Source organism: Cyclopterus lumpus, chromosome 17 (genome assembly GCF_009769545.1).
Source record: "Cyclopterus lumpus isolate fCycLum1 chromosome 17, fCycLum1.pri, whole genome shotgun sequence".
In the NCBI taxonomy this organism is placed as follows: domain Eukaryota; kingdom Metazoa; phylum Chordata; class Actinopteri; order Perciformes; family Cyclopteridae; genus Cyclopterus; species Cyclopterus lumpus.
Window position 1 is genome coordinate 18,710,701 of NC_046982.1, and position 22,191 is coordinate 18,732,891.

A 22,191-nucleotide genomic window follows, 5' to 3' on the forward strand; every position below is an offset into this window, starting at 1 on the left:
CAGTCTTTTTGGACACACTTTGGATATCCCAAGTACTTTTAATATTCTTAAAATAAAAAAAGTAGGGAGACAAAGTTTCCAACCTGGTGGACAAACAAAGATTTATTGCATTGTCTTGTATTTTGGTTACATTGAACCTTTATTTAAACAGCATTTAAACCTGTAGTTAAAGAACAGCATCACATTGAAATATAGTCAAATGCTTTCATGTAACGTAACCTGTGTGTGTGTGTGTGTGTGTGTGTGTGTGTGTGTGTGTGTGTGTGTGTGTGTGTGTGTGTGTGTGTGTGTGTGTGTGTGTGTGCGCGCGCTCCATTGCAGCACATAGAAGTGTTGGTTTTTACTCATCATCTCTGGTGAATTCCAGAACATTCTGCTATAACAGAAACTCTCTGATTTGGTTTGATAGGAAATCTGAGCACGTTCCTCAAATTCAGGATGAATGGTTTTTGGTGTTTTGATGCCGTTCAGCTGCCTCTTCTGGCTCGTGGTTGTGCACGTCTGTGTGTAATGTGTGTGTAATGTGTGTGTAATGTGTGTGTAATGTGTGTGTTGCCTCGACGGCAGTCTGCGTCGCCTCATGCCAGGAGATGAAAGTCAGTGTCGGAGGATTTGGGTGAGTGATGAGCAGGAGAGAGGGATCTGTCCACTCGGAGCCATTTCAAATGGTGGGGATCCAATTATTGAGATCCCCACCATTGTTTTCAAATTGGTAGAAAAGAAAATGGAGCCAACAGCTAACGTTAAAGGAGTTTTGGGCGAAGGAGTTTTGGCGAGAAACTAAAGAAACTACTAAAACCAAGTTTTGTTTTAATCAAAGCAAATATTTAGATAAAAATACACACACACACACACACACACACACACACACACACACACACAGATATATGCTGATGGTAATATTAAAAGATGGAGGATGTTTTGCTGTTTGTTCAGTATTGTTTTTGCAGAGTCTCTGTGGTTCCTCTGCAGGATTTAAGTCGCTCACCGATACTTATAGTTAATCTGCACACACACACACACACACACACACGCACACACACGCACACACACACACACACACACACACGCACACGCACACACACACTACTTCTATATATAAAAAAGAATAAATAGAAACGGGGAGCGTTGGTCGGTTGGTTTAAGCCGCTTATCTTGACCGTGTATTTATCTTTCAATCATAATTTCCTTTGCTCTGCATCGGCTTGGCATACTTCTCTGTATGTAACAATTGTACAAACTAAATATGGACATCTATACAATGAGTACATTTTTAAACAGATATTAAGTATTAACTTTGAGTTTTGTTGTTCAGTTGATCTGGGGACCATGTCTGATTAATGTCTCAAAACACTTTTTAATGAGGTGTAATAAAAACAGTACATATGGTGGCCTTAAACATTAATGTGACAAAAACACACCTATCGACACTCACGCACACTTTTCTGCAGGACTTTGGCGAGAATGTTGACAAATATGATGACTAAGAATGTGCCTTTCAGGAGATAATCGGCCCTTTAAATATTCTCACTATATACTGGATACTTGTGCTTCTTCCTCTGCAGGTCGACGGGCGACACCCGACCTGTAACTTCCTGTTGGAGGTGGAGCGAGACCAGGAGGAGTGCGTGAGGAGGCTGAGGGAGGAGGACGCTGCCGGCAGCCATAAAGGTTAAGGTTAATCTAAACTGCACCTCCTCGAGGAACAAAGCTTGAACTTAAAACACGAAACACTGAGCCCAAAGTAGAGTTTTAATATAAAGATGCACTGCGATATGGATCTTTCACCTGATTCAGAGATTGACTGCTCAGTTAATGACGTGACTCGCATTCGTTTATGTGAATATTAACTGATATCACACACGCAGCCTATTGTGTGAGCACAGAAAGAAAACAGTTTAGCCACGGATGGCTTATTGTTTTTAAGTTTTTGTCTTCAAAGATTTATATTTTAATGTTGCAGAGTGGATCGGAGGGAGACACACGACGATGGCAAGCTGTGCACGCAAAGCGACAGTGCTCCCATTGCTCCCAGTGCTCCCAGTGCCAACATAATGCAGTGTAAACAATAATGTACAACCCATTTTAAAATTGATGAGAAGAAAGACGACACACTGCTGTCGTTAAGAGGCTGAAACGGGCTCGGTGTGACAGGGTGAAGATATTAGTGAGGACAGATTTCTCACCCACCCCCCCTGGAAAAAATACTAACGTCTGCGGGTGAAAAGTTGCTTTAAATAAATATTCATGGTTGAAATAAGTGGTTTGATGTTAGTCAGGAGTTAAAAAAAACATGCACTCTTGACCTTTTGATTTGGTTCATTGCCACGTAAGCTTTTATTATAAGGCGACCGATTCTTAGCAAGCACATCTTTTTATACGTGTCCATTTCACGATGTGAGTCTTTAATTTTTTTTTAAAAAAAGACTCCGAGCCTGCAGGCCAAAACGATGAAGGAAGAAAAGGGCTCTGCGGTTAAAGACGGGCGGATCGTGCTGGTTCTGTCATGCGGCACGTTTAAAAAAAGAGTGTTTGGCCGACTGGATTAACGCAAAGTAGGACGATTCTGGAATGAAGAACAAGAGGAGGAGGAGGAGGAGGAGGAGGAGGAGGAGGAGGAGGAGGAGGGTTTTTCCCTCATGTGGGCGGCTGCTGTGCATTTGGTCGGCTCTGATCTGTGAAAGCGAGGAGAGATCGGATTGAATCGCTCAGCGGGTAGACGGGCTTTTGTCTTCATGCACTGATGAGTTTGGATGTTTTACCCCAAAGACATCTCTCCCCCTCCCCCTCTTTTTTTTTTTTCTTGCACCATCTCTCAGTCTTGTTTCCTCTCCTTTTCTTTTGCACTCTCACTCCCTTTTCAAACCCACCTTCCCCTTTTCCTTCACCTCCTTCCCCTTTTCTCAGGCCGTTTACAAGACAGGTCAAGGCGAGAATAAGCTCCGCCTCTCACATTAGACACACAACAGGAGGGAGTTTTAAGGAGGTCAAAGGTCAGAGCTATTTCAACCAGACAGCTCGTGCCCTCAGCCTCTTACACTTCTGACGTCGAGGTGCAAAAGAAGAAAGTACGGAAAAAAAGGACGTAACGCGGAAATCAAGCAATGAAGGAGAAAGGGAAAGAAAGGAGGAAAGAAGAAAGGAAGCAGAGTGGAAAAAAGAAGGAAGGAAAGGACAGTGAGTGCTCAAACCCGACGCACGTAGACCTCGGCTCGGCTTCTTCTGCTCCCCGTCCTGGGATGCAAGAAGAGGCGAGACCTCTCCTTCGCCCCAAAGAGGGTCCAGGGTTCAGGTCCACAAACAGACGCGAAGACCCGCCCTCTCGTGGGCTCACTATTCACATTTGTGAATTAATGTTTCCAATGTTTGAAGAATGAAAACTGCTCGAAAATTAGTACGCTTTTCAAAGACGAATAATCGCCTCGCGAATTGTGAGTCTGAGGTGTCACTGTTCTTAATCCTGGAACTCTTGTTTCTGTCCATTTCCACACGATATGTGTAGGGTCACAAACCTTTTGGACCTTTTATTTACAATGTAAATCCGACCCGTGTGTGGAGGAAGCGAGAGGAGACGCTGAGGATGTTTCTTTAGCCGGGATGTTGCAGACGAGGCCGAATGTCACACCAACCGCACTGTCTCCGCTCATCTATGTATTCATTCACTCCTCCCTTGTGTTCTGCACTCAAAGGGTCCAGATCCTCTACATACGTATGCCTCCTGTACAATTTAAAGAAAGCATGTGCCAAAATCCAAAATGCTCAATGAGGAGTGTAATTGTTTAACATTTCAATGTGCTGTATGTAATTGTTTTCATATTTGCAGTTTTGTCCCACTGAATATGAATGCATGATTGGGGTTTGAACAGATGCGAATATCATCTGAATTTTGTTCTGTATTATTTAGAGATTTCTGAACATGCATCCAACCGCGGAAGTCTCCCAAAAACGTCCTTTTTATATGCAACTGATTTAAATTTACCAACGAAAATAAGGATTTTACGCCCATGTACGGCCCCTTTGCAACCCTGGACTAGCCTCCTGTTTGTATTTAAATCTGCACACACCTGCACGACGAAAATAATGAACTTCTCTTCTTTTTTTCTACTTTTTTTTCTTTTTTTTCCCCCAACAGAGCCGGCATGCAAAGGAACGTGGGACAGCATTGCATGCTGGGAGCGCACTGAGATCGGAGAGACCGTCACCATCTCCTGTCCCCGAGTCCTCACGAGTGTATTCGGCAGAAACGGTGGGTTCACTTGTTCACAATTCGTGCACTTAATTCACATTCATGGTTTGCATGGATTCATTCATTTCATATTCGAGATATGATTCAGGAGCAGAATCTGAGCTGGAATGTAGGTTCGTTGTCGTCAAGCCGTTTCGATCGCAACACACACGATTCTCACTCATTCGGCTGTTTCCACAAACCAAGAACGTGGTTTCGTGAGGGTTTAGTATCGAAACCGATGAGGCTCTTTGTCCTCGTTTGGTCCCCCAGTTCTGTGTGAATGCGTAGAGGAGATTTTTTTTCAATATTTATTCCCCCCAGCCAGTGACCAGATGGCAGCTTGGTTCTCCACTCCGAGGCCGTGCTCTTGATTGATGACTACACGTTATGTAAGCGCCCAGCGGCCGGTTGAGAGCCAAGGCTCACTCTGACGTCGCCCTGGCATCCCAAAGAGAGTTTCTACAATTAAATCTACAAAGAAAGTTTACACAAGATGAACATTGGCTGGAATCCGTTTACATTCACGACCAAAACAAAAAAAAAAGGTCAGATTTACAATCGGGCATATTCCTGATCCATGAATTACTTTGGAACTGGCCGCTGTGGTTGATATCATTTTTCTGAGATTAGATCGTTAATCCCGATTCAAATAGTTGACGGTTGGCTGTAATTCTATCTACAGATTTGTATAAGACAGAGGCATCAGCCGTCCAGTGGGTTTTAAAAATAAATTGTGAGATGATTTATGGGAAAGAAAAGAAGAAGAAAAAAAAACTGAGTTCAGATACACAAATTTGTATTTATTTTTTGGGACTTTTAAGTTTAGACACATTTACCTCTTTGGGCGTCTACAATTGATTTAAATGAAGTCATCAGAAGAGTTCAGGGCGGAGATTTCTCTTCGGTGAAACAACTCATAAACAACCTAAACGTGTCGAGGGGCCCGAACCCGACACCGGTTTATTATTTTACAGTGTGTTGTATTTTAAATGCATATCATATGTTGTTATATCTTGTTTTTGGGTCATCCGTCTGTCCGTCACCATATCTCTGGACCTGGATAATGAGCTGATTAGATTTTTGTGGTCAAAGGTCACCGTGACCTCACAAAACACGACATTTTTTCCCACAGAAATCTTATAAGATAAAATCATGCAAGGCATTCTGGACAGACATGGATGCAAACGGCAACTTCAAATTCTAGTTTGAATCTATATTTTTAAACCATGCATAAGAAAACAAAGTTGACTAATTAAACCCCACAGTTGTTTAATTGCCACGATGCCATGTTCAGGAACATTAATGCCCCTTTTGAGCGTTAAAAGACAAATATGAATTTACCGTCTTGAAGAAAATGCTTCCAGAATCCACATCGGGGACAGTTTTTCCCTCTTTGTGCTGCAGAAAGAAAGTATTTCACAAACCACATGAAGCTGCAACAACACGTCGATTAATAAATGAAGTTAAGCCATTAAAAAAAAAAAATACTCTCGTAGCTTCAGCTGCGTTCACCCCGGCTCTGAGGAGGGTTTGTGTGCAGCGAGGCAGAAGTGTGGGGACGTTATTTCAGGTCAGTGAGCAAGAGGATGCTCTTTATGCTTTTTTATACAGTGCATTCCGGAAACATTTCCAAGAGAGATGAACTTCCAGTGCACCCCAGCGATTTTTGGCATCGGGACACCCGGAGGATGTCCCCCCTCGGGAGTTCAAATGCCGACTGGACTTTGAGCTCATTTGATAACATTTTTTAAAAAAACACAGAGCGATGCTTCACTTCACTTCACCGTGAAGTGTTTTTTAGTTGCACATCACGCCACTTTGTTAACAGTCAGAATCAGGCGGCAACCTCCGGTTCTGCCGAGTGAAGTCTATGCTTCAAGTCTTCAAGGCTGCATTCTCTCTACTGACCACCAGGGGGGGAGGGGGGGAATGACTCTACTTCTCTCTTGATTTATTCCCTCAGTAAACATTGTAATCACAATCTCTAGTTTCAAGTCGTCTTCAATACAGCGTGATGTTCATTTAGTAAATGATGCTCCATTTAGAGTCAAACAGACCATAAAGCAATGTATGCTTTAGGGTGGAGCTACCAGGTGATTGACAGGTCACTACTGGAGACGTATGCTGCGTCTCTACGTCAACTCCTCCTCCGTCCTAATATGGTCACTTCCGACGGCCGTAATCCAAGATGGCGACGGTGAAATCCGCGAACTCGAGGCTTTATGACGTCAGTCCACAAAACAGGTGGACGACGTCACGATGACGACGTCCACTTCTTATATCCAGTCTGTGTTTTCAACGCTACACAGGTCTTCTTGCCAAGAAAAGCGGTAGTATTCAGTATCCTGCACGCATGTAAGAAAGCAAAAGAATACGGGACCCCCCCCCCCCCCCCATGCTGATGATGAAGGTGCATATAAACAGGGTTACACAGTAGATCTACAACATAAAAGCTAAAAAAAAATGGTGACGCTACCGTCTCTCTTCGTCTCTCGCAGGTAACATCAGCAGGAACTGCACGCCAGCGGGATGGTCGGACGTTTTCCCGAACATCACCAGCGCCTGTGGCTCGGACACCAGCCAGGACAAGGTGCGTTCACTGTCTTCACGTCGTCGTTGCTGTGAATGTCACCTGAGCACCGACCGGTGGGCAGCGTGGGGGGGAGAGGGAGCTGGTGGTGATGAAGGGTTTCTGATCATATTTCTGTGGACTGTTTAGCGAAATTAATAATGCAGCGACAGAACCTTGATTCATATATTCGATCGGACTAGTTTGATCTGAGTTATCAAACCTCACCAGCAGTGATTGACAGCCGTGTTGGAATTTGAAACCAGGTGTCTGCTGACAATTTCTACGTTTTTGAGATGAACCCAATGTGCATTTCCCAAAGATTCTGCTTCCCCGGGACAGTTGGGACACCGTGTTCCGGGCTAAATAGTGGATCATCATAATGGAAGAAATTGAGCACCTTATATTTACAATGTCACTTAATAATAGATTTTCACTAAAGAATACCCTGCTTTATGGTCTGTTTGACTCTAAATAGACCACAATTTAATAAATTAACGTCATGCTGTTTTGAAGACGACTTGAACCTAGAGATTGAGACCACGAGGGAATAAATCAAGAGAGAATTAGAGTCATTTTCTCTTAGACTTCTATACAACCAGAGGAGTCGCCTCCTGGTGGTCAGTAGAGACGATGCACATCGACTTCACTCTGCATAACTGGATATCGCCGCCTGGTTTTTATTCAACTAAGAAAAGCCTTTTTTTTCTTCTTTTTCGTTGCTTTTTGTAGAAGGTAGAAACTAATAATCAATACTGTCACAACCGTCCCCGGGATGAGCGGACACGCTTTGTGACGGCTATCAACAAGACAGACGAGCTAACACTAGCACCAACAGGAAGTAAGCTTTCCAGCAATATGTTTTTTTTTTTTTTTGTCTGGCATAAGTATTGACTTACACGCTGCAGATTTTTCTTCTTCTTTCATAACTGAGTAAAGTGTGTGGTGAATGGCACAGTCGCTTTTTTAATTTGCAAAAAAAAAAAAAGAAAAACATCCCCATACTCAGGATAATCACAAGCACAATAACGTGAATTTTGGTCCAGTTTGTCGGGCAGTGCTGCGATTCCTCCTCCACCCCGAAAACGGTTTCAGGGGGGGGGGCGCTTGTCCCTGTTTGTCCTGCACGGTGGTAATTGCTGCTCCTCTTTCACTGCCGAGGGTCAGTTTGGGTCACGACTGGTCTTATTCTGAATCACCCATTGTGCTTGTTAAACTGGCGGCCCTCCCCTGGCTCCTCATTTCTCACTCTTTCACTCTCCTGCCTTTCACATCCCTCCACCTGCTCCCTCTCTACGCAATTCACCCAAAACAATTTTGAATTTCTCACCAAAAAAAAGAGGAACTCAAACACAAAACACCTTTTTCTGAGGAAGCGAGATAACAGGGCACACACACACACACACACACACACACACTGGTCATTTGTTGGCAGATTTCAATCCCCGCCTCCGCGTTTCCAACAGGAAATGATCTGTTCTTTGGTTTTTCATGCCAGGAAGTTTTCCCACCAGCAAAAGCCTTTCTCTCTCTCTCTCTCTTCATCCTCCACGTGAGCCGGTTATGATCTGATGCTAAAGCTCATTGCATCACAAAGTATGTTGAAACACCAGTGCTACATATTTTATGTCCTGGTGAAGTCTGAAAATAAATCCATAATAATCCCAAACAAAAGAGAAGACAGCCGAAGGGTCAGTAAAACTAATCCGTGACATATTGACAGCCAGAGTTTGGACATTTTTGATGAAGAAAATCAAGATGGAAACGCGTTACTTTCTGGTTAATTATGTGAAAAAAGATTTTCTCTCAGATTGGTGTTTTTTCGGTGAAATATTTGAGGAATTTTGCTGGTATTTCTTTCTGATAAACCTTCTGGATTTCTACACATCAGTCTGCTCATTATTGGCAGTTTGTTGTTGTTATTGTTCTTTTCGTTCTCTAGCCCTTTCAGTGTTTTTTATTGTCTGAATCCGCTTTTATTTCCTGAGTGAAAAGAATCTGACCTAGTTGATTGGAGATGACACTTTTCACAACACAGACAGGAAGAAGAAGAGCAGGTTGCAACATCTTTTTTCTTTTTACCAGACGTGACATGCGAAGGGTAGAGTGACAACGTTAATCACCTAGAAAGCGAACTACGGCCTCAGGAAAAGATCTCTTTTCACAAACTAACTGCTCATATCTCTTTGGCCTTTACTTAAGAAAGAAATATCCCTCTTTGCTTTGTGAGCTTCCTCAAAAGAAAGGTGCCATTTGGAATGCGATGCGAGATGATACTTTACTGACTGAATCCACAAGATTTTACAGACGTTTTTTTTCAAATGATTAGTCTTGTGGAAGAAAGTACGATGGTTAAGAAAAAGTAGGGGAAAAAAACATGAAACGTGAAATTGATCATCAAAATCGTCCGTGTTCCCCGATTGGTCTGCGGTTCTGGAGAAAGTGCTTCAGCATTGTTGTGTCTTCACGCGGAAGAAGACATCTCAATTGTGAAATTAAACCTCCTGTCGGCAGCAATTTTTTGGTTTTGGTTCGTTTTGTGTCCCCAATGGCATCGCTGAATTGCCCATTGTGCTGCCCGACCTCCCCCCCCCCCCCCCCCCCCCTCTCAATTCAGCTCTGCCCAAATCAGTGAGCTACACTGGCAGTGAATTCTGCACATATTGCCAGACCGGCATCATTTTAATCATATTGCATCGCTGATCATTTTTGATTTAAAAGTCCTTTTAAGATGTTTTCATTTCTCTTTCTATCACTCTATCTATCCGTCTGTCTGTCCATTTGTTTTAGTTTTTTTTTCAAGTCTTTAATATTGTCTGAACATCTATACTCAAGCTGAAAATGTTTAAAATGCAATTTGTAAGAAATACGCCAACCCGACCTCATGAATCATCAAACAATGAAAAAGGGTGCATCCTCTGGGGAGCAGGAATGTGCTCGTTTCACTGCATCTGGCCCCCTTTTTAGATGCTGATTTTCCTCTCGTGGGTGAGCAACATTTGACCGATGGAAATAGAAATGGGTTCTCCAAAATGATTATAATTCACGGTGTGACACCGGTAGTTCCTGAAGGATGATGTCTCACCCTGTTCCTCGTTGTGTCTCCGCAGCTGGTCTTCTACGTGGTGGTGAAGACGTTGTACACTCTGGGTCACAGTCTGTCTCTGATCGCCCTCACCACAGGAAGCGCCATCCTCTGCCTGTTCCGGTAAGACCTGATGTTACGATATGCATTAAATAAAAGCCTCAGTGGTCACGGCGTGGTCTCCAAAATACCAAACTGTCAAAAACTAGTGACCATCTTAGTGTCGACCTGTCAATCACCTTGTAGCCCCGCCCTAAAGCATAACCTGTTTTATGGTCTGTTTGACTCTAAATAAATCATAATTTACTAAATGAACATCATGCCGTATTGAAGAAGACTTGAAACTAGAGATTGAGACCATACACTCATGTTTACAATGTTTACTGAGGGAATAAATCAAGAGAGAAGTAGAGTCATTTTCTCATAGACTTCTATTCAACCGGAGGAGTCGCCCCCTGGTGGCCAGGAGAGAGGTTTTAAGACACTTCCGCATCGGCTTCACTCTGCAGAACCGGAGGTCGCCGTCTGGATTACACCAAACACAACCTCCACGCCCGTTGTTGTCGTCTTTGATCTCAAATACACACCTGTTCTGGGTGTATAACCTGTATAATAGTTGTATAATTTATGACACAAATCAATAGTTAAAATATGTCCCCGCTGTGTAAAGGCCTTAACAATATGAAAACATTACCAGCATGGAGAAAATAACAATAACTTGATTATTAACTGCAAAGAAAGGCTGGTGTTAATTTCAAGCTCATCTTTTAGCTCTTTGTTTCTCGTGTTTTGTGTCTTCATTTGCTGATTGACATTTCAGCTGAGCCTGAGGAAAGTCTGTCAGTTTAATTAGTTTTTAAATGAACAGGAACTGGCAATTATAGCCACACTTTCGTTTCACTGATTTATCTTTAATTGTCAACAGATGTGTGTGTGTGTGTGTGTGTGTGTGTGTGTGTGTGTGTGTGTGTGACAGCTTCTCTGTGTACGGCCTAATTGGATTTAGCTTTATTCAGTATCTTCAGTGAAATTATGTTAATTAGGCTTCTTTTTTCTACTCTGCTGCTTAGTTAAAAAAATTATAAAAATAATAACAGTATGTGCAAAATGCAGAATATCTGCGCAAAAATATGAAGGCAACTTTAACCTAAAAGAGGAGATTGTCCAACTTTTCACATGTCCTAATGTTACACATGTGTCTGCATGCATCTCTACAGGAAGCTCCACTGCACCAGGAACTACATCCACCTCAACCTCTTCTTCTCCTTTGTCCTGAGAGCCGTGGCCGTGCTGGTCAAAGACGACATCCTCTTCAACCGAACCTCGCAGTGCTCCAGCCAGCCGTCACTGGTGAGGTCCACTGGTGAGGTCCACTGGTGAGGTCACTGGTGAGGTCACCGGTGAGGTCACTGGTGACAGCACAATTGTCACAGCAAGGAAAGCGTTCTCGGCGCGATGCTTCCAGCCTCAGTTGGTGTTTTATTCGACTGCATTAATTAATAAACTGGCTACACGGTGAGGTTTTAATTTAGAAACATAATCACAGAATTAATATTTAATCACATTTCATTTATTAAAAATGGCAGCTCGAGTCATTAGTGATAAAAAAAACAAGGAGCTTTCCTTTATAGCTGAACAAGCTGAACAAGAACATAATCTAGATAACTGGAAATAATGGCTTTTAGGGGGTTAAGATGCCAACTATGAGCCGCACCTTCCCCATCATCTCTTTTCTCTCACTCTTTAATAAAAAATAAGGTTGGAGAACCTTTTGATACTCTTAAAACCTTGAGATTTGATCCGTAAGCCGGCTGCCTTCATTTGCTTTTTACATTAGAAAGGGAACGTCTCCGTAATAATTGAAGGAATACTGTCGGGGCGCTCTGACCTTTTATACTTTCATCTACTCGCTGGTTGTAACGTCGTGATCTACAAACTAAAGCTCATCCTCCCGGTGAACTCACTTATTGCCCCGGTGGAAACGGGGAATACACAACCCACATAATAGTAATTAGCTTCATTTCCCGATTAGCCCACTGCGTCTCTGTGTGAAAACCAACACACAAGAGAACCAGTAGCATGTGCACCAGATGTTGATATGGCAAAAGGACTTGAGGGTTCATTTATTTTTTATTTTTTATTGGTGGGATGCAAAGTCCTGAACCTCGTTAAGATGTTTGACCTTTTGTGTTTTTCAGGTGGGGTGTAAAGCCAGCCTGGTGTTTTTCCAGTACTTCATCATGGCCAACTTCTTCTGGCTGCTGGTGGAGGGTCTGTACCTCCACACGCTGCTTGTCGTCATCTTCTCCGAGAACAGACACTTCATCGTCTACATGTTCATCGGCTGGGGTGAGCTTCTATTTCATTCCGGGTTCAGCATCTTCCGGGATCAATAAATACCGCGACATTCTCAAGATTATGTCATTTTCAAGTGTCATTACTACGCATTTTAGGTTCTTTCCGTGTCATTTTACGCCATGTCGTTGTTGTCATGTTTACTCAACAAAACCATGTAAGGATTAGAAAAACACAAAGTTTTGGCTTAAAATAAGTATGTACATGTATTTAAGAAGTTTTTTTATTCCAAGTGCCATTAATATTCTTAACTCATCATTTTTCTTTTTCTACCACCTGTTCAGCATCAAACAGCAGACAAACACAGTTAGAGACTAGCCGGCAAGAAAAGAGAAACATTTAGCTGCTAAAGGGACCGATATTTCCTTTGTGAGCTGGTGGAGACCAAACACGGAGCAAAAAGGAGAGTGACTATTTGACTTGCGTCTCTCGGGTGGACACAAACAATGGGGCAATAATGCAGCTGGATGTGTAAACAAGCAGCTGTTTGCTAACGTATCAGCTTGTTTGGGAGTTTATTTTGCCCCCTAGTGGCCAACATTTGATTAACGCAGCTTTAAACATCGGTGTGGCCACTTTTCACCTCCGCTAAGCAGCAATTTGAAGTGCTCGAGTCAATAATTGATATACATATATACAATAGTTGCTTTATTTAGCTCCTTTCACAATCATTTCAAAATGTGTCTCAAATGTAATGCTTTAGTCAGTAATGTTGATCTGCTTAACCATTTCCTTTTTTAACCCCTTGCAAAGGAAAATATATTTTCCACGCTTCCCCATGCATGCAAACTTAGTTTGGTGCTTTTCATAAACCCCATGACATGATTTGATGTCAAACAGAATTAGTTTAATATTTTAATACCAAAGAATAAAGTTGCAAAAGATGATAACAATTGTAGTCAGGTTTCAAAGTGTGCTAACTCTAGTACAATGCCATATATTGGTGTCAATAACTTAATATCTTTATATTGTATTTATAGTACATCATCTATGAATAACCACATTCTTATTATTTATGATATAAAATAATTATATGATTAAAGTATGATATTTAAACAATATAAAATACAGATAAATATAGTTTTTTTTCCTAAATTAGATCAATGTTTTCCTCGTGGCATTTTGCAGGAATCCCCACCGTGTTCGTCTTTGCGTGGGTGATGACGAGGATTTATCTGGAGGACACAGGGTGAGTGTCGCCAACCAATCATGAACCAATCACTCATCGGCATTGGAAATGTGATTCAGATTTGGTATTATGTGTATTATTATTGATAAGATTGAAGCCAGCTCGGTTTCCACAATATTAAGACAGATATTCCCCGCCTCAAAGAGCACTTAATTGGATTAATTCATTTGAATTGATGTATTTGCACTGAGTCGCTGTTATTATGAGCTTGATGCCACGGATCTGCTCGGCTTCTGTTGCACATTATTGCAGCTCGACACTGAGTGAGTCACACTGAGTCTAAAAATAGACTTTGTGAAACAACTCTGTGACAACAATTACGGAGCAGCGGTCCGATAGGAAAGCCCAGCAAGGATGTAGCCGCATAGTGAGAGGAGAATGATGAGCGAAAGTTCACCCTTTACCTTGGGAATAGACAAAATAGATTTTAAAAAAGCTTTCAGATACTTGATAAAGGATGTGAAATGCAACATTTTTTAAAAGAGCCAGCAATAAAGCCAATAATTAAGCTAATAAAGACTTTGAGTTATTTAGCTTGAGATGAAGAGTGTAATTGAGATTAGGACAAATATTAATTCTTGAGACTTGAATTTTTTTCTAGAGTGCTTTCCGATTTGTCTAAATTGAGTATTTGATTGTGATTAAAGTTATTGCCATAAAACAGCACAAGACAAGTCTTGTATAGCCAAAACGCTTGAATATTTAATCATCAAGGATTCTTTCGTGTGATTAATATGCACGTCAATATATATTTTTCAAACCTTTGATTTTTTTTTTTATTCATGAATGCTTTTACACAAAATGTCCATAGTTCGAATATACTCCTTACCTTTCACAAAATAAACGCTAGACTCTGTGGAACTGTTTACCAGAGGGAACTCAAATTGTTCACTGAAAGGAAACTCAATAAAATATCTAACTGTAGCTTCGGTAGCTTCGGATATACAACAGTCAATAGGATCCTGGTAGTTTGTCCTCTACCTCAAATTAATACCTCAAATATCGCTGCCGGTAGGAGAGTATTACGCATTTTCGTGTCCTTTATTCATCCCACCCAGAGTGTGTAAAGGCCTTTAGGTCTATACATTACTTAATTTGACTGGTCTTGTTATGCAATTTTCCTATTAAGGCTTGTGAGGGTAAAGACAAGCTTGTGCTCAACCGGGTTTGGAGCTGCTTTCTCAAGTGAAAGACTCCAAGCACCGCAGGTAAAACCGGATCTTAAGACAGGCCGATTGGTGCATCTTAATCCGCTGTCGGGTTGAGGTTACGGATACAAACGACGGAAATGAGTTTCCCTAGCAGGGTGTCTGGGGCTCATCCTCAGAGAACGATGAGTTAGAAGCGCTGCTCCTTCATGTTGAAAAGAAGCCAATTAGAAGTTATTTGGCCCACTGATTGTGATGCCTCCAGTTTTCTGGGCATGTCCAACTGGGAGGAGAACCAGGGGGCAGACGCAGAACGAGCAGGAGGGATTAGATACTCCACCTGACGTTGGATATATCTTGGGATCCTCAGGGAAGAGCTGGAGGACACGGCTGAGGAAGAAGGATGTCTGGGTTGCTTTTCTTGGACATCTATAAGAGGCCAGTGGATGGATTAGTGACTTAGACTTGCCCCCAAAAATATGAGCCTTACTTTAAGACCCGAATGACTCAACCTTGCAAACTAGTTTTTCACATCAAACTTTCTGGTCTGCTGAACAAACATTGAGTATAAAGCAGCCTATAATCTGCACTTTTTAATATATTCTATGAAAGTTACATTACGGTTATTTATGGTGCCCTCAGGTGCTGGGAGACAAATGACAACCCCATACCCAACTGGGTGATCAACGGACCAATCGGATTCTCCATCATGGTAGGTCGAGGATCATTACCTGCTGTTTGTTCGCAGGTGTTTCACATGCTTGTCAGTTATAAAAGCACTTCCACATGGAAAGGAATGGAGGATGATATAAAAGGATAGATGTTTTAAATAAATGATGACTTACACAAACAAGTTATTGTCGTGAGATTTTAGAGTTCATCGCAACAGCCTTGAAGCTAAGTCTTTAAGCTAATAGTCTTTAAGATCACGTTGTTTTTGCTAACATCAGCTCCAGATATAAGGGCACTGTTCAAAACAAATTCAGTAGCAAATGCCCCAAAAATGCGCCAGAGAAAACAATATAAAGTTACTCACTTGCTGCTTTGCTGCATTTCTGTCTTAACTTTTCATTCATTGCTTTCTGTGGGTGGAAAACTGTCCAACACTGCAAAAATAAAATCCCCCCTTGTGAGTTTTTCTGACTCCCTTCAGTCAATCTGATAGTTCTGTTGTTTTTTCCTCCCCGGTCTCAAAGGTCAACTTTATCCTGTTTATCAGCATCATTCGGATCTTGGTTCAGAAGCTGAGGTGCCCTGACGTGGGTGGCAACGACCAATCACAATACAGGTACCTCACAAGGGACACAGGCGCTAAACATGCTCGTTTTTGTCGGTGTAAGCTTGTGTGGATAAGAATCAGCAAAATGCCATTAAAATCTTCTTCTTTTTAAAAAAAAATACAATCCGAGACACCCAGAACATTTTTCATCCATTCTGTGTCTGCAGAGATAAGAGTGACGCTAACGCTCATTCAACAAGACAGCGTTTGATGATGCAGCCTTCATGAAATGGAGAGTCGGGGGCGAAACCCTCGACGCATCTATGGAGCGACACATTCTCGCAAGATACAGTGTCTCTTTGAGTCTTTTGGCCAGTCAAAGGCGGAGTGTGTAATCCTCAGGCAATTTTACCCTGCAGGGAAATCTGAGCTGTGCTGAGCTGTCTGGTATTCCCGGGTCGATTCGGGAGGCGAGACGTAATGAAAAAGCCTGTTTAAGCCACTGCAGAATCTCCTGTTAGTGCAGGTGAAGAGTCGGTGTGCACTGCGGTTTTTGAAGTTCGGCAAGTTCTGAGCATTCAAGTGCATTTCGGACGACGAACCAAACTTTTGTTTGTCCGATTGTATAGAAGTCTATGAGAAAATGACTTCTCTTGATTTATTCACATTGTAAACATGAGTTCATGGTCTCTAGTTTCAAGTCTTCTTCAATACAGCATGATGTTCGTTTAGTAAAAGATGGTTAATTTATAGTCAAATAGGCCATGAAGTGGAGTGTGCTTTAGGGCTGGCTTACTGTGATTGACAGGTTTGATGCAGCTACCAGAGACGTATGTATACAGCGTCTCTACGTCACTCCTCCGCATTCCAGATACGGTCACTTTTATTCATCGGATGCAAAAAAAAAGAAAGAGGGAATCACCAAACTCGAGGCTTCACAACGGCAGTACGCAAACCAATAGATGACGTTGTGATGACTTCTTTTCCGTCCACTTCTTATCTACAGTCTACGATGCAAACACATCCGTGTGAATATGCTACAATGCCTAAAGAAAATATAAAAGAGGCCACCTGTGGCGGACAGGAGGGGAAGGTGGATGGGTCAAACAAACAGGACTTTCAACCAGGAAACCGGTGTCCCAAAGTGTTTTTTCTTAAGTGGCGTTTTTGTACGTGTTTTCCTGTTGTTTACATACGTATTTTACTTAGTTCACCTACTTGTTTCATGCACAACCACAATGTTTTTACTAACTAAGTTGATTTATTGCCTGGCGAAATTTTTTCCCAGATATGGAAATGTTGTGCTATTTATACTCCTTCCCAGGAGATCGGCTTGAATAGGAACAAACACTGCATATCTTACAGCTTAATGGTGCTATGAATAACTATTCATTACTGTCTTTCTCTCAGGAGGTTGGCCAAATCCACTCTCCTTCTGATCCCTCTGTTCGGGATCCACTACGTGGTCTTCGTTTCTCTCAGTGAATCCATCGCAGAAGCTTATAAAATATTCTTTGACCTGGCCCTCGGATCCTTTCAGGTGCTCCCATCCATTTTATTGTGTATTAATAAATGAAAGTGGTTCTGTCCATCTCTTTGTTATATATTTATTTTTTAAATGTTGAATTACTTGTGATGTTAGTACATTTTTTAAGATTGCGGTGTTGTTTTCTTCAGGGTTTGGTGGTGGCCATTCTGTACTGTTTCCTAAACACTGAGGTAAGCTTTACGTATGTGAAACGTGGCAGTGTAGAAGTGTTTAGTAATATCAACTAGAAATGAACACCGAGCGTGGCATAAAAAAAAACATTTTTACTTTTTATCATAAAAAAAAATTATATCCTTTTAAAAGATTCCCATGAAAGTGTATGCATTCAGCTGATAACATGCTTAATTTCCATGTAAACATGATAGGCAGTAAATAAAGGAGCTAAAAAAAATGTGTGTCAAAATTCCATCACTCAATTTCCTTTTTCCTTTTAAAATAATTTAGAATTATATTATTCACCAAGAGCACATATGGGTTTAAACAGGTGGTCCAGTACTTTGGAGAGCTGGAGAAAGTTCCATCCCTCTTCTGTTAGTAACACTTAAATGTATTTAGTTAAAAACAACATATTTGTTGCCCTATTTTTGCAGGTTCAGGGCGAGCTAAAGAGAAAATGGCAAAGCATGTGTCTGAACTGCCGTCTGAGCAGAGACAACCTCCTCAACAGCACCTTCGCCTCCAGGAACGGCTCAGAGCACATGGTGCAGTTTCACCGCAACTCCCGAACCCAGTCCATCCTGCAGTCAGAGACCACGGTGCTGTGAGGACCTGAGAGATCTCCTTAAAACAAACAGTCTCCAGGTCCAACAGTTTTTACGAGAAGATTTGAACACAACGTTGAGGGGATAAGTACCACACGGATGGGAAACTGCACATCATCTCAGAGCAGATTTGGGTTCTAGCTTTACAAAACTTCTGCAAGCCTTCAAAATGTACCTTAAGCAGGACCGGTGCATCCTATGAGTGTGTGCTTGTGTTTGGCATCGAGTAAGAACCATTTCTATTCAGAGTTTTTCTTAATGTCGTAAATAATGTTCTTTCTGCGTGAAGCCAAGAAAGAACGGATCTTGGACAACTACATATTTTATCAGTTTTTCCTTAACCAGCAGACATCTATGAGGTAAGAAATGTCCGTACTTTGATCTGTGTATGTTAAATGCATCTGTTAAATAACTATGAAGACATATGGTCTAAGAGAAACCGTGCCATTCTTCTCTTCATGGGTAGCAGAGCTGAAGACTTGAGGGGTCGAGTTTCAACTGCGTTGCAGCCAACGTGCCACCATGTAGGAGACATATTGTTGTGACAATGCGTGGTTGATGTGAAACAGAGTCAAAATAAGTATTTTTGTGAAGCCTAGCACATTGGCGACAAAGGGAAATCTTGAAATACGGTCGTGTTTGTGAGTTAACGTGGAATCATAGACCGTAATTAGGATGTGGACGTAGTCATCGTGACATCACCCATTGGTTTGTGGACTGCCGTTATTAAGCCTTGAGTCCAGTAATTCAACAACATGGTCGTCGCCATGTTGGTTTTTCGCAACCGATGATCAGAAGTTACGTAGAGAGATCTGTCAATCACAGTTATCCCGCCCTAAAGCATCCTCTGCTTTATGGTCTGTTTGACTCTAAATGGACTTTAATTTTCTAAATGAACTTCATGCTGTATTGAAGAATACTTGAAACTAGAAATTGAGACCATAAACTCACACTCTCTCTCACAATGTTTACTGAGGGAATAAATCAAGAGAGAAGTAGAGTAATTTTCTCATAGAATTCTATATAATCAAACTTGGCAGAACCGGAGGTTGCCATTGAATTCATACTTGATATATTCCCCAAAACAGGATGTTTGCGGTCAAGTCCCAAAGCCCTCTAGTGGTTGTAGGGAATAATGACAGTTGTCCATTGGGAGCGAAAGAGGAACCAGTGTGATGTTGTTGTCAACAAAATGTCCCATTTTCTACCGTGAGTCAATGTTGGTTTCACGACCAAGCAACATATTTTCTCAATTTAACAGACTTGTTGAGGTAATACGATCAGGTAAGATAACTTATACTTAAAAGAGTTTCACTCAACCAAGCGTCAGAAAAACAGGTCTACTGTAGGTTGTATAATCAAGCTACGTGTTTAGTGAATTGAATTATTGGTTTTCAGAGCATGTTATATGCAGGTCAATAATTTCCAGTTTAAAGGCAGCAGCAATTTTTGTCCCACAGGAAAATGTGACAAGTTGTCACATTAGTGATGTATTTGGGGTCCATAATGGCCACACCCACCCACCCATCTGATATTTGAAGCTTGTTAAAATCACTGTGCATGATTCATACCGTTTATTTGTGCTCTGATGGTTTTGATTATGTGCTAATCTGCTATAATGAAGCAAAGCTGGTGCTCAGACAGAAGATGCCATGTAAACAAAAGGGAAAGCGGTGTGCCCACTGGTAACTTCTGTTCAGATTGGTGGCGTAACCAGTTGTCCCTTGATTTGATGACCAGCTCAATACAACCAACACAATTAGTTGTATTTAACAAATACAGTTTGCTCATCCTTGTAGTCTTAGGCTAAAAAATGTATTTCCCAGATGTGTAATACAATTTGAGCACAACTGAGGTTTCAGGGGAAGCCAGTGAGTTGATCTACGCTGTAGTTTTCCATCCATTCACAACACGGTGTTCTGTTGGAAAAAAAAAACTAAAACCTCTCTGCCTCATCCCACAGGGAAATTGAGACCAAAATAGCCATAGAGGAATATCTTCTAATCTGAATAGATTAAAAATACTTAAGATTTGGTCAAAGCTTTAAGACTTGAACTGAAAAAAACATTGATAGAAGTCGTTGAAGTGTAGATAAAACAACTAGGATCAACAAAACTGATTTCTTAGTTTTACACTTTTGTAGTGCTAGTGCTACTATTTTTCAAAACGTTCCATCTGTATCATATTTATAAAGGAGTGTTGAGCAGATTTGCATTTGGGATTGTCACAATGTTAATAATGTTTTTAATTACATTTGAATTTAAATAGCTAACAGGTTGCAGATGAAAAGAAAGTGAGTGGTTATGTGGCGACAAACTGAAACTTTATTTATATTTACGGTTGAATATTTTCGGGCCAGCTTAGTTTTGTAATCACAACCAGAAATGATGTGCTATGGCAATATTCTCAACCGTTAACAAGTGCAATATGATTATCTACATCACTTATCAGTTTAACATCCATGAAAATCTTGTTTTTGCCGACCTCCAGTGGTTTTGCTTCTTACCTTCCAGTAGGGATGTAGCTGTGTACTGCAGGGTGTGTCCGTACAGAGTGACCTCAGTGAGGGGTGTGGTTACAGGTGCCACAAAGCACATTTAAAACAACATAAGTCAACCATCTACTTCAAGCTTATTTTCACTTTCTTCAGTAGACGCTGAATTATCTCCCAACAGTCACCAGCTAAGGCAGAAGTGCCAGGTGAATACAAGAACCCAAAAGAAAACAATAATTGTGTCATGAGTGGGAATATTGTTGCTTTTTATTTATGCAGCAAGTGTTACGCAAGCAGTTGCATGATATTCTCAGTGTTTTCCTTTTTTCATTGCTGTTAGTCAAAGCTGTCAATTTGTCAATTTCTTGACAAATGAGATGACAAGAAAAAAAGGAAAATGCTTGCTTTGTGTAGCGTGCTATATTTGTCTACATGTTGTATTTAATTGTTGCCACAAAACAACTGGTGACACTTGGATTAAGGCATACAGAGTAAGGGATTATTTTTGAATGATCACTCCGTCCTGTTTTAGAGCTGAGGTGAACCAAATACTAAAACCATCCTTAGTTGTTGACCAGAAGTCTAGTTGATAAATCTGGAATGCAAAATAAGGAAGTCCTACATGTTTTTTTGTGAAATTAGGTGAATTTAGGGCACATGTTTAGGGTCCTGGAATCTCCTGGTTTTATAGATACGCATGAGTATCATCTGCATATCTGCATATATTTTCATTCGTCTCAGGGATGTAGATTGAGAATAATAAAGGGCCGAGGATTGAACCTTGTGGAACACCACTTCCCAGAGAAGCTGCAGCAGAATTGACCTTGCACCACAGCTAATATCTAAGAGAGTATATTTTAAGTGCACCCTTAAGTTATTATGCTTCTTTTAGGCATAACATTTCCAAATGCATTCTTTTACATAACATAAGCTACTGGATGAAACAAAAAAAACAAAATGCTTAATCAAGTCTAAGATATTCAGTTTCAGTCATTTGTTTTCCTTGACATTTTTGATTGCATATTGCAGATTGATCTCTGGTATTTTTTTAGATAATTCTAATTAATTATCGTTTGTTTCGGCTCAACATTTTAAAAGACCCTGTCAAGGCAAACAAAGGAATACATTGATGTGTGAGAAATAAAATAGGTTCTAGTAGCTTCCATGCACACATTTAAACATGATAGTCCATTACAGATGTATGCCTTGAGAAAAGTGTTACCAAATATATTACAAACAGGATGTCACCATGCTACTCAGTGTATCTATGTGACTGAGTAGGTGAGAGTATACAAACACTGCACACCATATACAACACAAACAGTGTTGGTTTGTCGAGTGATTTCATATTTAATGTTGACTGCCATGATGCTGAGTATCATGTTGTTATTCAACACATGTATTTGTATAGAGACACATGAATGTCATGCAAAAGATTATTGATAAAGGCTATCTTTGTAAGCATTGCACTGTGTGAACGTTACTCTTTAAAATGTAGCATTTTGATACCGTTTGTGCTTTCCAAAGAATCATACATACTTATTGGAAATAAGATTAAGTGTCTCGCACTCATCTAAGAGTTACGAACAGCAGG

The 22,191-nt window shown here is 41.1% G+C and overlaps 1 protein-coding gene across 2 annotated transcripts; it reads left to right on the forward strand.

The window, feature by feature from the left end:
* Window positions 1-414: 414 nt before the first annotated feature.
* On the forward strand, window positions 415-18,976 carry LOC117746567 (vasoactive intestinal polypeptide receptor 2-like). 2 transcript variants are annotated; one of them, XM_034555791.1, is made up of 13 exons: window positions 415-616; window positions 1,566-1,671; window positions 4,133-4,246; window positions 6,727-6,818; window positions 9,908-10,005; window positions 11,100-11,232; window positions 12,081-12,231; window positions 13,366-13,426; window positions 15,217-15,286; window positions 15,771-15,862; window positions 17,204-17,333; window positions 17,471-17,512; window positions 17,933-18,976. In XM_034555791.1, the coding sequence occupies exons 1-13, from the start codon at window positions 581-583 to the stop codon at window positions 18,104-18,106; spliced, it is 1,299 nt and encodes a 432-aa protein (XP_034411682.1). In that variant the 5' UTR covers window positions 415-580; the 3' UTR covers window positions 18,107-18,976. The 2 variants fall into 2 exon arrangements, with proteins under 2 accessions (XP_034411682.1, XP_034411683.1); XM_034555792.1 differs by lacking the exons at window positions 17,204-17,333; window positions 17,471-17,512; window positions 17,933-18,976 and adding an exon at window positions 16,021-16,209.
* Window positions 18,977-22,191: the final 3,215 nt, after the last annotated feature.